The sequence below is a fragment of the Oreochromis niloticus genome, unplaced genomic scaffold (assembly GCF_001858045.2).
Source record: "Oreochromis niloticus isolate F11D_XX unplaced genomic scaffold, O_niloticus_UMD_NMBU tig00001906_pilon, whole genome shotgun sequence".
In the NCBI taxonomy this organism is placed as follows: domain Eukaryota; kingdom Metazoa; phylum Chordata; class Actinopteri; order Cichliformes; family Cichlidae; genus Oreochromis; species Oreochromis niloticus.
Window position 1 is genome coordinate 92047 of NW_020327503.1, and position 13179 is coordinate 105225.

The window sequence follows — 13179 nt, forward strand, 5'->3', positions numbered from 1 at the left end:
GTTGAGAGAGGAATCCATAAATAACAATTAAAACACATTTATAGTTTTATTCACCACTCCTGTTAGTTTTGGATGCGCTCGGCTCCAACTAATCAGACCAATTTACGCTAACGGCGCACTAATCCCGTAACTGCACACTACCCATAAGCCTCAAGCACCGTTGCTATGGAAATGAAGATAATCAACAGCTTGGTGCTACCCTTATTCCTTTATTTACTCTAAAATAATAACCAGCGATAATACGAAAATAAACTGGCCCAGTGTTTAATTATGTAATTACAAATTGCAAATTGTATTTTTTTTATTTTATTTTATTTTTTTGCAATATTTATCTACAGCGCGCCTTTAGCGACACGTCAACAGATCTTAAGCAAGGCGATTGGATGGTTTTTACTGCAATGCATCTTGGGAGTCGTAGTAAATGGATCTTTCAACTCACGGTCCAGCGAATTTTTCGACTCGACACGAGGCAGATCTTAGCTAGGTAAGTTGTGATAAACTGTGGGTAATTTGCATGTTCACTGAAATATTAATCAGCAGATATTAAACTTGAAATGTTTTCACAGAGCAGTCTGTGTACCAAGAGAACTACTTCTGCAAAAGTTTATTTAATTTTTTTTGTGACGTATTCTCATGTGTAAGACACTTGCTTGGCCACCCAGCTAATATTAGTACTGCTCTATTTTAGCAGTGTATCTTTTCTCTAATTAATTCATTTTTTTAACCCTATTCTCGTAATTAACTCAATATTAACGACTTTAATCTCATAATTGATTTTTTTTTCTAAATATGGTGTAATACTGCCTCGTAATACAAGTTATTTCTTTGGTCACAAATTATTTTTGTAACGATTTCACCAAAACAGACCTGAAATAATCCCTACATGTTCCATTTTCATTTGCAGAAATTACAAAGCCAAAAAACCAAACCATGCCCTTCCTGTCAGGCTCCAAACACCTGCAACAGGAAGACATGCAGTGGATGCCTGGGCAGCCTGAACGTAAAGGAGGGATTGAAAAAAAAAACAAGAACAGCAACTGGGCTGCCTCTGTTAAAAAAAAAAACAAAAACAGAAATGCGAGCAGGGTGGTTAATTCAGCCCAGTTATCAGTAAGGTCAGATCTAATAAGTGGTTCTTTATTAATCACAGTTGTCAATGTTTTCTTGTATATCATGAAGTAAGAAACTAACAAGACATGTATATACACATAACATATTTATTTATAAAAGAGCATAAATAAAAAAGTTATTCACATCAGAATAACATAATCACACTAAAGACATCAAACTAGAAAAAACTATTTTTATTTAAGCTACTTCTGATTTCTAATTTAATCGGCTATTAACAGAGAGACAAAACATTTCAAGATGGATTTTATCATTAATTTACAGGTTTGGTTACCATAATTACTTTTTAACTATTTACAACAATAAAACACCAAAGATGTGACACTTAAAGGTTTGTTATACATCAATTTGCTTACATGAAAGACTGGCTGCATATGTTTTTCTTTGTTGTTCTTGCAGGTTTCAAAACTACATGCCCTGGGCTACCAGCCAATTCTGTTTCTTGGACAGTTTGACCGAAAGGGCCGTATAGTAGGGGACGTGATCACATAGAGCCAGCGGATGGTGCTGCATGTGACATCCTCATGAAGATGAGGAAACTTTATGAACACCTTCTGAGAAGTAAGATATGCTTTGTCCATTATATGTGTCCTTATCAGGTAGCCTATCCTAGCTGTCTTTGGGTGATACTCATTGTACACCTTACATAAGTAGGCAGTTCACCACGAGATACATAGAGACCAACAAGATGGTGAAGATGAGGATAGTTAACAGTCACCAGCTATTCTATTCTATTCTATTCTATTCTACTCTACTCTATTTTGTTCTATTCTATTCTATTATTCAGCCAAGGTTCAGACCAGTAACCTTCTTGCTGTGAGGTGACAGCTGCCCTACATGTCCTGTTGCTAACATGAAAATAGTGTTATATATGCCGTATTACCTCCCCATGTGGCGTTGACCTCACCAAAGCTAGCCATACTGGACCTCTGGTGTTACCCACCTGAACAATTTTGTATGTGTGTGTGTGTGTGTATACTATGGTCTTTCACACTCATATATATAAAAATGTAATTTGAAAAATCTTCTCGAAAACCAGACCTGATAATTCTCTTCGAGACTTTCTAGTATAACAAAAGTCATCAGCTATCTGGATTTATAGTCACACTCATTAATTTATTAATGTATAATGTAGAAAAGCACTACAGATGTCACACTACCCCCGAGGGCACTTGTACTGAATGATTTGGGTCAGTGAGGGTGTGAGATGACTTATTTGATGCCAATATTTACAAGTTGTAACTTTAGTAAAAACCTAACTGAAAACATGCAAATCACTACTTATTATGTGTTTATGTGTACTGTACATTTTTTCAACCCATTTTAATGAATATTTAATATTTAAAATTTTGCAGAATTACAAGCTTCACCTCCAGCTAAAAGTTCTACACCAGCAGCTGGACCATCCTCTGCTGACAGTGTCGATGCTGGACCAGTCCCAGACCCAGAGGCTCTAAACGAGGAATTTATTCTTCATTTAGAGCCTGAACCAACATCTTCCCTCTGTCAGCCTCCTGTATCCTCCTCTTCATCTCTGCTTCCTCCTGCATCCTCCTCTTCATCTCTGCTTCCTCCTGCATCCTCCTCTCCATCTCTGCTTTTTCCTGCATCCTCTTCTTCATCTCTACTTCCTCCTGCATCCTCCTCTCCGTCTCTGCTTCCTCCTGCATCCTCCTCTCCGTCTCTGCTTCCTCCTGCATCCTCCTCTCCGTCTCTGCTTCCTCCTGCATCCTCCTCTCCGTCTCTGCTTCCTCCTGCATCCTCCTCTCCATCTCCGCTTCCTCCTGCATCCTCCTCTTCATCTCCGCTTCCTACATTTCCCTCAATTTCTACGGCGTACACCTCGGATGTCCCAAACAAAAAAAGGACAAGGAAAGGTTAGATGTTACGGTATTGTAAATGTACGAAATACATGACAGGTTCGTTAAGTTTGTTAAGATTTCTTTTTCTTAATTTTTGCATTTTCTCCAGTTTTACAGACCTCATGTAAATATTTCATTTGTTATTTTTCAGAATGCCGAAAACACCGTACACAGAAGATTTTCAAATATGAAGAGATAGTAGACAGGAGAGTTGTAAATGTAAGTAATTTAGCCTGCTGTTGTGCAGATTTGTTTGCGTCTTTGGACTTCCCGGATTTGAACTGTGCCTGACTGACTATCCATGAGCTTTTGTATTTGATGAATCTACGCTAATTCAGCCATTGAGTCTGGATTTCGCTCCAAGTAGGGCATTAAATAGGAACATGCCACCTGCTACAACCTGGTCGTGCTGCCTTCCTGGTGTTTACGTTCTTTAAAGTCCTCCTGACATCACGCTCAGAAGGAGTGGTTGATGTGGAGGTGCTCCTTCCCATTCAGTAACATCTGCTTCAGTTAGTTTTGCTTGTGAGCCACAATGTAAGCAGTGTTGCTTTGCTGACATGCACTCGATGCTGGCAGTACAAGCATTGTAGTGGTTCTTATGTTTTTGTAAACTAATTGTATAATATATTGAGCCATTCAATAGTACACAAATGTTTATAAGCTCCTTTTTGTATGCAACTTGCATGTCTTTCTTAATTAACTGTTTGTTTATACAATGTTTTTCAGGAAAAAGAAGTTAAAGTCAAGTGGAAGCCCTGCTCGATATGGTATGTAGTAACAACTTTGTTGGACCGGAACAGACAATTATATTGTTGATAAATAGTTATCACCTCAGTTTGAATTCATGTATTTGGACTAAAGTAAATTGGGAGCTTTTAGCTGAGGAGCTTGATAGCAGTCCACCTCCAAAGTTCATTATGAGATTTGGAGGTGGACATGGTCAACACTTTTAAGAGTAGGCATAAGACTTTACTTCTTTATAGAGCTTATAGTTAGGGCTGGTTCAGGTCAGCCTTTAGTTATGCTGTCATAGGACCAGACTGCTGTGGGTTAGTGTCCCCCCCCCCTCTCTCTCTCTCCTCTGTCTGTCTGTCTCTTTCAGGGTTATGCAGGCTCAGTATTGGTTGAAGATGCAGTCACATCTCCTTTTACTAAAAACTCTCCCCCTCTCCCTCACCATCTGTAAGCATACATGTCTCAGTAATGCAGTTCATGCATGTTACTAACTAAACTTCTTCCCTGGAGTTTCTGTGCTCTCTCATCCAGCAGGTTCCGATGGCTCGTGGCTGCTGCTGTGGTCCTGCTTGACATCTACTCCATATATTATTACTCTCTGACTTGATTTGATTAATTTATATTACAATGAAGGTGTATAAAGCATGACATGAATATAGAAAATATTTCATCCTAAAAAATTGTCATATGTCACAACCTAAATTATCCTATTTTGTGTGTGGTTGTCGTTGTTGTTTATGTTTTTCTCCTGACAGTGGCAAAGTGTGGGATGACAGATGAGAATCTGCGCAGTTTTACACACAGTAAACCAGATCCCTGTGTGCGATCGCACAGTTCAGTTTGTAGTTCAGCATAAAAGTTCAAAATAAAATATTTACTATACATTTCAGCCAGTGTCAGTCTCTGTTTCACTCTCTAATTTGTTTCAAGTAAAGTAAGTAACATCTTGTATGAGGTGATTAGGGTCGGCAGTACTGTGTATGGGAGCCTAAAGCAAAGTTAACTGCACCAGTACCAGCTTCAGAACATATTGTATATTATATGTTTCTACCTTTTGCAATATGTCATGTTTAGATGCAGTGACAATTGCACATTTGGAGTTGTGGTCATATGTGGTTTTTATACACAGGGTATTAGAAAATAATTGAAATTTTTTCTTGTTTGTTTACACATTATTATTGTTAATATTATTATTAGATACCAAAGACACAATTTGATTAAGGGTTTTCCTGTCATTATTTCAATAAAAATGCAATTACACACGTAAACAATAGGATCAAAATAAACTTAAAAAGTCTATTAGCAAATGCTGATTTTCAAAACATTCTAGAGGAAAATAGAGATAAAATAATCTGAATAATAACAGTGATCTTGGATGATGATGGAGACTTCAATGGATTATTCTGTTTCAATCAATATTTTCATATCTATGACAATAATTTGATAAGATCAAAGAAGGCAATGATTCCAAAATGGGAGTTATGTCATTATATGTATCCAGGAATATGTGCCTGAGGATAGTTGTCATGAAATCAATATTAAATCAAAGTATTACTTAATTACCACAGCTGACACAAGTTCTCCATAGCTGCCTGCTGTCTCAGGATCTGTCTCCAAAAAGGACCAGGGAGAACTAACATGTTATGTTCTAAACTGATGCAGAAAATGCACATTAAACATAATATAAACTTACTGAGTGAAGTAATGTCAAGAGGATTCCTTTAGCTCCTATTGGGTTGATTCCTTGATCAATGCAATACAGAATCATTAATTTGGTTTTTTGTAATGTCCTTAAAACACGTCAAAATGAGGCTCTGTAGTCTGTGTGGCCTCCACATGTCTGTATGACCTCCCTACAACACCTGGGCATGCTCCTGATGAAGTGGCAGATGCTCTCCTGAGGGATCTCCTCCCAGACTCCTGGACATTTTGTGCTGCAGTTGGTGGATGGAGCGAGACATGATGTCCCAGATGTCCTCAATTGCATTCAGGTGTGGGGAACGGGTGGGCCAGTCCACAGCACCAATGCCTTTGTCTTGCAGGAACTGCTGACACACTCCAGCCACATGAGGTCTAGCATTGTCTTGCATTAGGAGGAACCCGGGGCCAACCGCACCAGCATATGGTCTCACAAGGGGCCTGAAGATCTCATCTCAGTACCTAATGGCAGTCAGGCTACCTCTGCCGAACACATGGAGGGCTGTGCGGTCCCCAAAGAGATGCCACCCCACACCAAAACTGACCCACTGCCAAACCAGCATGCTGTAGGACAGGGGTGCCCAATCCTAGTCCTCGAGAGCTACTGTCCTGCAGCTTTTAGATGCATCCCTACTCCAACACAGCTGAATCAAATGGTTTGATGACCTCTTCAGCATGCCATCAAGTTTGGCAAAGGCCTGATAACAAGACATTCATTTGATTCAGGTGTGTTGGAACAAGGATGAATCTAATAGCTGCAGGACGGTAGCTCTCGAGGACTAGGATTGGGCACCCCTGCTGTAGGATGTTGCAGGCAGCAGAAGGTTCTCCACGGCGTCTCCAGACTCTGTCACAAGTGCTCAGTGTGAACCTGCTTTCATCTGTGAGGAGCACAGGGCACCAGAGGCAAAGTTGCCAATCTTTGTGTTCTCTGGCAAATGCCAAACATCCTGCACGGTGTTGGGCTGCAAGCAAAACCCTCACCTGTGGATGTCGGGCCCTCATGGTGTCCGTTCATGACCGTTTGAGCAGACGAGCACATTTGTGGCCTGCTGGAGGTCATTTTGCACGGCTCTGGCCTTTCTTTCCTACCCCACAGTACCTTCCCTTACCGTTAGTTTCCTATTCTTTTACTTATTCTTTGATGACGGTTGTCTTCCTAGATAAGCAGTTTCATTTGCTCTTGTGCAAGTCAGTGGCTCGGGTGCATTCTGGGACTGTCAGTTCACCAGTGTGCTGGCATGCCTCTTAACAAACACACCACTACAGCAAACATCTCAATTGTACTTGTTGATTTCTTCGACAAAACCCTGAACAAAAATTTCCTTGTGAGTTTGCTGCCTGGTGCTTTTAAATTCTGTGGTAATTTGAGCAGCACAGAAAACATTCCATGAATTAAATAATGTTAGTCTATCTAAACATGTACACTAGTCATTAAATTACATGGGAAAGCATGATTATGGGTAAACAACTGCACCAAGGAAATTCCATTTTTCTTCTCAAAATGTAAAATGTCTGTTGAAAAATCACATTAAACAGAGATGTGATTAACTTTTTATTTTACCAAAAATAACATCAATGATGACACAATCAGTCTTCATCAGAAGTGCTCAAATCACTCTCAGTGGCATCGTCTGGAATGTCCTCCTCCTCCTCCGAGTCCATTTCCAGGAGTGGTTGGTGGCTGAGGATTCTCTTGTACGTGTCCTTTATTTTGAGCATTTCAGCTTTCAGTTCACTTTGTTTTTTTAAACCAGGCTACGGAGTCCCTTTTGTGCATCCTCCGACATGCCAACAAGGGAGGCTGTAAAAAGAACAAAACAAATAAATATGAGTAAAGTAAAAAACAAACAAACAAAAAAACCCTCACCTCATAAACACAAGGAATTATGATCCTGTAATTAAACGTTTTTTTTAAAGGGAGAAGGCAGTGTTAGCTAGCAATCTAGATATAGGTAAAAGATCCAGTAAGACTTTAGCATCTGCTCTTATTTTCAATTGATTCATCAAATAATTAATAAATAAAAGATGTGCTTACAGTCTGAGGAGATTGTCCCCAACACCACAGATCGCATTCGCAACACTGTCCAGTGATGCCGCATCTCCCTGCAAAGGATCATCTCCTCCTCTCTCAGGCGCCTCACAGCCATCACCTTCTCAAAGACCTTTCTCTTTGTCTGGAGGTCTGCAGCAGCTACAGTTTAACAACATCAGATGGGAAAACATAGTAGCACGTTATGACTCAAGAACAAAACATTCAACTACTGCTCAGACACTGGGATTTTGTTTAAAAAGGATATTTATAAATCAAGAGCTTACGTTCACTTGTGCTCTGCCAGAGCCAAATGTCGGTCTGGATGAGGCCATCACTGGATACGATTTGCTTTGTTGGTTCAGCAAGCTTGTTGTAGTCGTCAACAGCAGCCGCCAAGCGTTTCTTCTCATCTAAGATGACCTTGCGAATTCTGTGTCGCCTCTTGTTGCTATCTGTAAATAATCATAAAAAATTCACACCTTCACATAATGTATATAGTTACATTTTAATCTACACTCATCAATTTGTTTGCTAGAACACGCATCACATCCAGATTAAACAAACCTGGATCGGATTTTATTCTGTTTACAAAGTAGCTGTACAAATTAAGTATCAAACGGTCCATTTCAAAGAAACTGGGACGTACCATTTTCTCTGTAAAGGCTTTGTGTTCACACTCTGATGATGACGACAAGCTCCTCTATTCGTGCCTGCAACGCTCCAAGGCTGCCATCAGTTTGATCAGTTTCTAAGTGAGAGGAATATTAATCAGAATACAGGATGAGTAACAGTCACCAAACTACAGTGGACTCTGTAATCACTGACTTGATGATATTCATTATAAGACATCTGTAGCCTTCATGTGCTGCATTATCATTAGATAACAAGTATGTCGGTGTTCAGGTTTATAAAACCAACTAGTATGACATCATTTCAACCCAGGTTCAATCCATTTTGATGAAACGCAACAACTCTGCCATAAATTCCACTTTTACAAGGCTTATTTTTCTTTGTTTGTTGACACTGTCAGAAAGATATTAATTCTACCTTAAGTTCTTTAATGAGGCCATGGTGGGTCCTATTGTTATACACGAGTGCGTTATATTGAGACTCACCTTCAGCCCATTTCTGCACATCGGCCACCCATTGCTGCAGTGTGTCGTCATCCACACCCAGCTCATTTTTGGTCGCATTCAGGCTCTCCATTTGTTCTCTAAGGATCCTTATGATCTAAGAATACATTAATAAATGTCATTCACATTGATGTTTTTAGAGTACAGGTGTTTTTCCCCCATTACCACACACATTAAAATGGGTGTTGAAAAAAAAAATCACCTTGAGATATCTCTGGCTCAAACTGCGGCCCAGTTGTTCCACTTTCCTTTTGGTCCACCCCAAAGCCAGGAGGGTCAGCATGTCTGTTCGCCCTGCATTTCAGTTAGTATACAAATAAGAATTAATGAGCAAGATACTGAGTGGAATCTCAGACACGAACACATACCTGCTTTAGACATGTACTTCATTGTGATGGCCGCCCTAGACAGGAAACTGTTTACTTGTCCCACCTCTTCTCCAACTGTTGAACCGGCCCCATTCTGAAACGCACCTCCCCATTTGATCTATAGAAAGGAGGTCACAATACATGACTGCTGAATTCATTCAACCTTATAACAAAATGTCTCAAACTAATCCAAAACTACAAGCTGCAGTATACCTCGCATTTCCAAATGTGAGCCTTTGCATGCATGACGGAGAGAAAAGGACGCATTGACAAGAGGTTCCTCAGCTGAGCCACCTTGATTAAATATGGGAAATATTTACAGGACACATCGGAGCAAAGGAACGTAATATGTCCTGGGACGCTAAAATTAAGTATACATTAAGAAAAAGTAAAGTAAATAGTATTATAACAACACCAAGAGAAAAATAAAATAAATATCCACCCATCCATATGTATTTATAACACAAACACACACACACACACACGTATGTGTATATGGTTATGGCGTTAACGTCATTTTAACAAGATTAATGGTGACAGCACTAATATATATATGAGTCTCTTACATCATTTGTGTGTCTCTGGATGTATTTCACAAACTCAGCAACTTCCTCATCTTTTTCAATGAAGACACCTTCAAAGTTCGCCTGCTCTGAAGTGCTGAACGGACACAGTGACAGTTGTTTGAAAAGAAACATTAAAATACTTTTTTTCTACAAAGCCATATTTGATTTATGTACACAATGCATAACGTACCTTGCATTAGATTGAAAGCGATAAAGCTTACAGTTTCCATCAACTGAGACGGCAAGCACGTCTGGAGTGCAGGCAGGGCAGCTAACGCATGGCTCCTTGCACATCCTGTCCACCTCAAACAGCACTCCACTCCACAAAGCTTTTACTGAAGGCATCAGCTGATATTCGGCCAGTCTTTTGAGTAGAGGACAAACAACAGAATATTCACGGACAGTCATCATAAACATTGATTTGCACAATTTCCTTAAACGTGACAAATTTAGAAACTCACCCTTCCGAAATGGGCTGTTCTTTCATCCAGCATTTTGACAAATGCCTTAAGTGACATCCCTGGTGCAGCCTTCTTAATGTCATAGAAAGACTGAAAGACATCCATTGAAAACAGGGTGCAGAAATTTAAGGTGCCAGGCCAATATCCACTACCCAGGATGTCCTTAACTGAGGGGGACCACATTAAGTCACAGCTGGTGCAGCTCACCACTGGCATAGCAAGGTTATAACAGCCTTTAGGAAGGATAAGGATAAATTCAGTCGTGGGTCAAAGCATTCATTTTTTTCATGTTGTGAAGATTTCATGTTGTTTTCAAAGCGGTCTGGTAAATCCAAATGACCTTTGACAGGTGCCCACATATACTGCGGGCCGAGGGTAATTCAAAACAAGATAGCAATTCTTATAGATGTATCTATTATGTTTCTATTGTTCAGCACTTTGGTCAGCCTTGTGTGTTTTTAAAGTGCTATATAAATAAACAATGATGATAGCAATGTACAATTTGCACTAAAACCTGCAAACACATCTATTGTGTATGTAGTGTGTGACAAAAGGGCAACTTACCATTTATGGTTACAAGAGCCACAACTGCGCCGGGTGAAACCTCAACGTTACCTGCTGGGCAGTCACACACATGGTCTGGCCTTTGCACAGGCAACAGCCGAACTAACATTAAAAACACACAATATATATAAAAAGAATTGGAAATTAAATGATACACAATACATGATACAATAACAGCACCCACTCATAGTACATAGCAAGAAATGCATAGGATTAAAAACCGTACCTATTGGCTTGTGAAACTCTGATGAAGGCTGCAAAAACCCTCCTGTTACTGCCTCTCTGTTGTGCAGGACAAAGTGTGTGTGAACTGCAATATCACAGTCAGCACAAAGGAATGGAAGAGGCAGGCAGTCCAGACACCTCACAACTACTTGTTTGCCACACTGACACACACGGTGTGACAGTGGATCCAGAGTAGCTAACATATTGTCTATAAGACAAGGCCTGGCCTCTTTCCACTTTTGCAAGGACACCATGTTTCTGATCTCCTAGTGAGTAGCAGCTGACTCAGACGCCATCTCACAAGTCATGGCTGCGTCCTCTTCTCCATCCTCCAACAACTGAAGCAGCTCCTGACGAAGCACCTCAGTTCCACACACTAACAGAAAAAAAAAATAAATAAAGAAACTCTTCCACAAAGTGAAAAACACTCTAGGCAGTATGTTTCTTAGGACTGCACAAAAGCCCTGCCTAACTCAACTATAACAACAAATATAAAAGTACACTTTAAAAAAGGAATACCTTCTTTTATATATTGTGAAAGTGCCTTTTGTTGGGTTGACACTGGCAACATAACTAGGTTCTTCACGTGGACATTGATGCTGATCTGCGGAAAATGGGGGAAAAAAAGAGATTGAAGAATATTTACTTACTGAAACATATATACAGATATATAAAATTTATAATAAATATATCAAATAATATAACGTTTACTACGTACAATAAATTAGACAAGTGTGTCCCCTCTTTAACATTTGTTTCCACTACATCACATTTACGAAAAAAAAAAAAAAAAAGGTTACCTGCATGTCTTGAGGGAGTTCGTCAGCAGCTTGAAGCTTAGCGCTCCGGTTAACGTTAGCAATTAGCGTTAGCATCATAGGTTTGTAAAGAGCTAGCAGAACTATTAGCGCAAAAACTGCTTTACACACCATGTGAGGCTCTTTTACAACACACAAGTCCTTAAATGTTTATAATAGATTTAATGATCATCGTTGGATTAAATGGCTAATGCTGCACTAGCCACGTGTAGTCGTTACCGTACTCTACCTAGCAAGCATGCTGACGGTAGCTGTAGCCATTTTTAAATGCATTAAATCGTTTCTGAGATCAGTCACCCCTGTTTGTTTGAAGCTTTTGTGAAAAAAACCATTTGAAACACACATCAAGCTATTACTCTAAATATATGTATTTTTTACATACCTGCATTTGAATCAATCAATTCCACCTCCTTTTCTTATTCTTATAAACGGGTCTCTCCGTTCTCCCATCATCCTTTGCTTACACCGGTTGCGTCTGATTGGTTGGAGCCGAGCGCATCCAAAACTAACAGGAGTGGTGAATAAAACTATAAATGTGTTTTACGTGTGAAATAAAAATAATAAACCCAACCAAGGATTATGTACGTTAAATCTGCGCACTTTCAGATCGTGAATCACTTTGGAAAATGAAGCGATTTTATTGTTGAATTATCAGTGTTACTTTCATGTGTTTTTGTTGAGAAATGTTAACGATGTCATTAAAAGAAAGCATTAAATTAGGGAGAAAAACCCGTTCGTGGAGAGGGTCCCCGGTTCTCCAGTTAGATTGTACTTCAAGGCGTCACGTTTCGCCGTGACGGGGTTATTATTGGAGTAAATAGATGGCTGGAGCCTCTGCTCGAAGCGTCTCTGATCGCCGAGAGCGGGTTCATATTGGAATGAATTGACAACCCACAGTGTCGCATAAAAACGTGGAAGGGTACCTTCAGCGTCAGCATGAGAAGTTAAGGGACGTGACAAATCGTCAGTATTTTACGCGTCGGGAGTGAGAACGGGTTGGACATCCACATCAAAGCAAACACACACTGGGACAACACACAGGAAGATGATGGACGAGGTGGGAGGCGGAGCAAGTCTCCAGTTTCACCAATCACAATCCATCAGGACTGTTCATCGAATGAAACGCTTGCGTCGTAACGAGACGTCGACGCGACCAAACGCTATCACAGACACGTCTCTGCTCGCTGTCAGAAGACGAGGACGATGAAACAGGAAGGATTGAACTCTTCTGTGACATCAACGCCAGCAGAGGCTGAAACACGTCCTGACCTTGAACATCACAGATCCCCACGGGCACACGCCCATCTGACACATCACATCCTGTAACAGGAGCAGAGCGCCGGGGTCGTGCTCAGGAGACATGAAGTTCAGTTACCGCAAAGAGCATAAAGCAGCATGTAAACAAAGTGCACAGGGTTCATTCATGTTTGCAGGGCGCCATCACTGCGCCTCCACAGCTGGAAGTGTGTGTGAGTGTTCAGTCACCCTGCAGGGATCTGTGATCACTCTCAGAGAAAACCAATCATGATACAGACACTTTTCTTTCTCCCTGCTGGAGGTTGGCTGGAGTTCTTTACTGTCCA

The 13179-nt window shown here is 40.3% G+C and overlaps 1 protein-coding gene and 1 long non-coding RNA gene across 7 annotated transcripts; one reads left to right on the forward strand and one right to left on the reverse strand.

Moving 5' to 3' along the window:
- Positions 1–337: 337 nt before the first annotated feature.
- LOC109201509 (uncharacterized) lies at positions 338–4617 on the forward strand. Of its 2 annotated transcripts, XR_002061563.2 has the most exons (5): positions 338–484; positions 905–1115; positions 1528–1689; positions 3142–3209; positions 3720–4617. It is a non-coding gene; the product is annotated as an uncharacterized LOC109201509 (long non-coding RNA). The 2 variants fall into 2 exon arrangements; XR_002061564.2 differs by lacking the exons at positions 338–484; positions 905–1115; positions 1528–1689 and adding an exon at positions 2871–3005.
- A 2351-nt stretch (positions 4618–6968) lies between these two features.
- Positions 6969–12590, reverse strand: LOC109201503 (uncharacterized). Of its 5 annotated transcripts, none has more exons than XM_025904487.1 (13): positions 11979–12590; positions 11298–11382; positions 10780–11154; positions 9990–10655; positions 9719–9892; positions 9529–9622; positions 9176–9256; positions 8963–9080; positions 8797–8888; positions 8577–8691; positions 7746–7913; positions 7465–7620; positions 6969–7230 (listed from the first exon to the last, which is right to left on the reverse strand). In XM_025904487.1, the coding sequence occupies exons 4-13, from the start codon at positions 10088–10090 to the stop codon at positions 7175–7177; spliced, it is 1155 nt and encodes a 384-aa protein (XP_025760272.1). In that variant the 5' UTR covers positions 10091–10655; positions 10780–11154; positions 11298–11382; positions 11979–12590; the 3' UTR covers positions 6969–7174. The 5 variants fall into 5 exon arrangements, with proteins under 5 accessions (XP_025760272.1, XP_025760271.1, XP_025760270.1 ...); XM_025904486.1 differs by lacking the exon at positions 11979–12590 and adding an exon at positions 11579–11971; XM_025904485.1 differs by lacking the exon at positions 11979–12590 and adding an exon at positions 11497–11971.
- Between the last annotated feature and the right edge of the window lie 589 nt (positions 12591–13179).

Coding starts and splice junctions, on each gene's coding strand:
- LOC109201503 (XM_025904487.1), bottom strand. CDS start 10,090: ATGTCTTTCAGTCTTTCTATGACATTAAGAAGGCTGCACCAGGGATGT. Junction 9,257..9,528: donor TCCAGAGACACACAAATGAT/GTAAGAGACTCA, acceptor TATTTAATCAAG/GTGGCTCAGCTGAGGAACCT. Junction 8,889..8,962: donor GAAGTACATGTCTAAAGCAG/GTATGTGTTCGT, acceptor ACTGAAATGCAG/GGCGAACAGACATGCTGACC.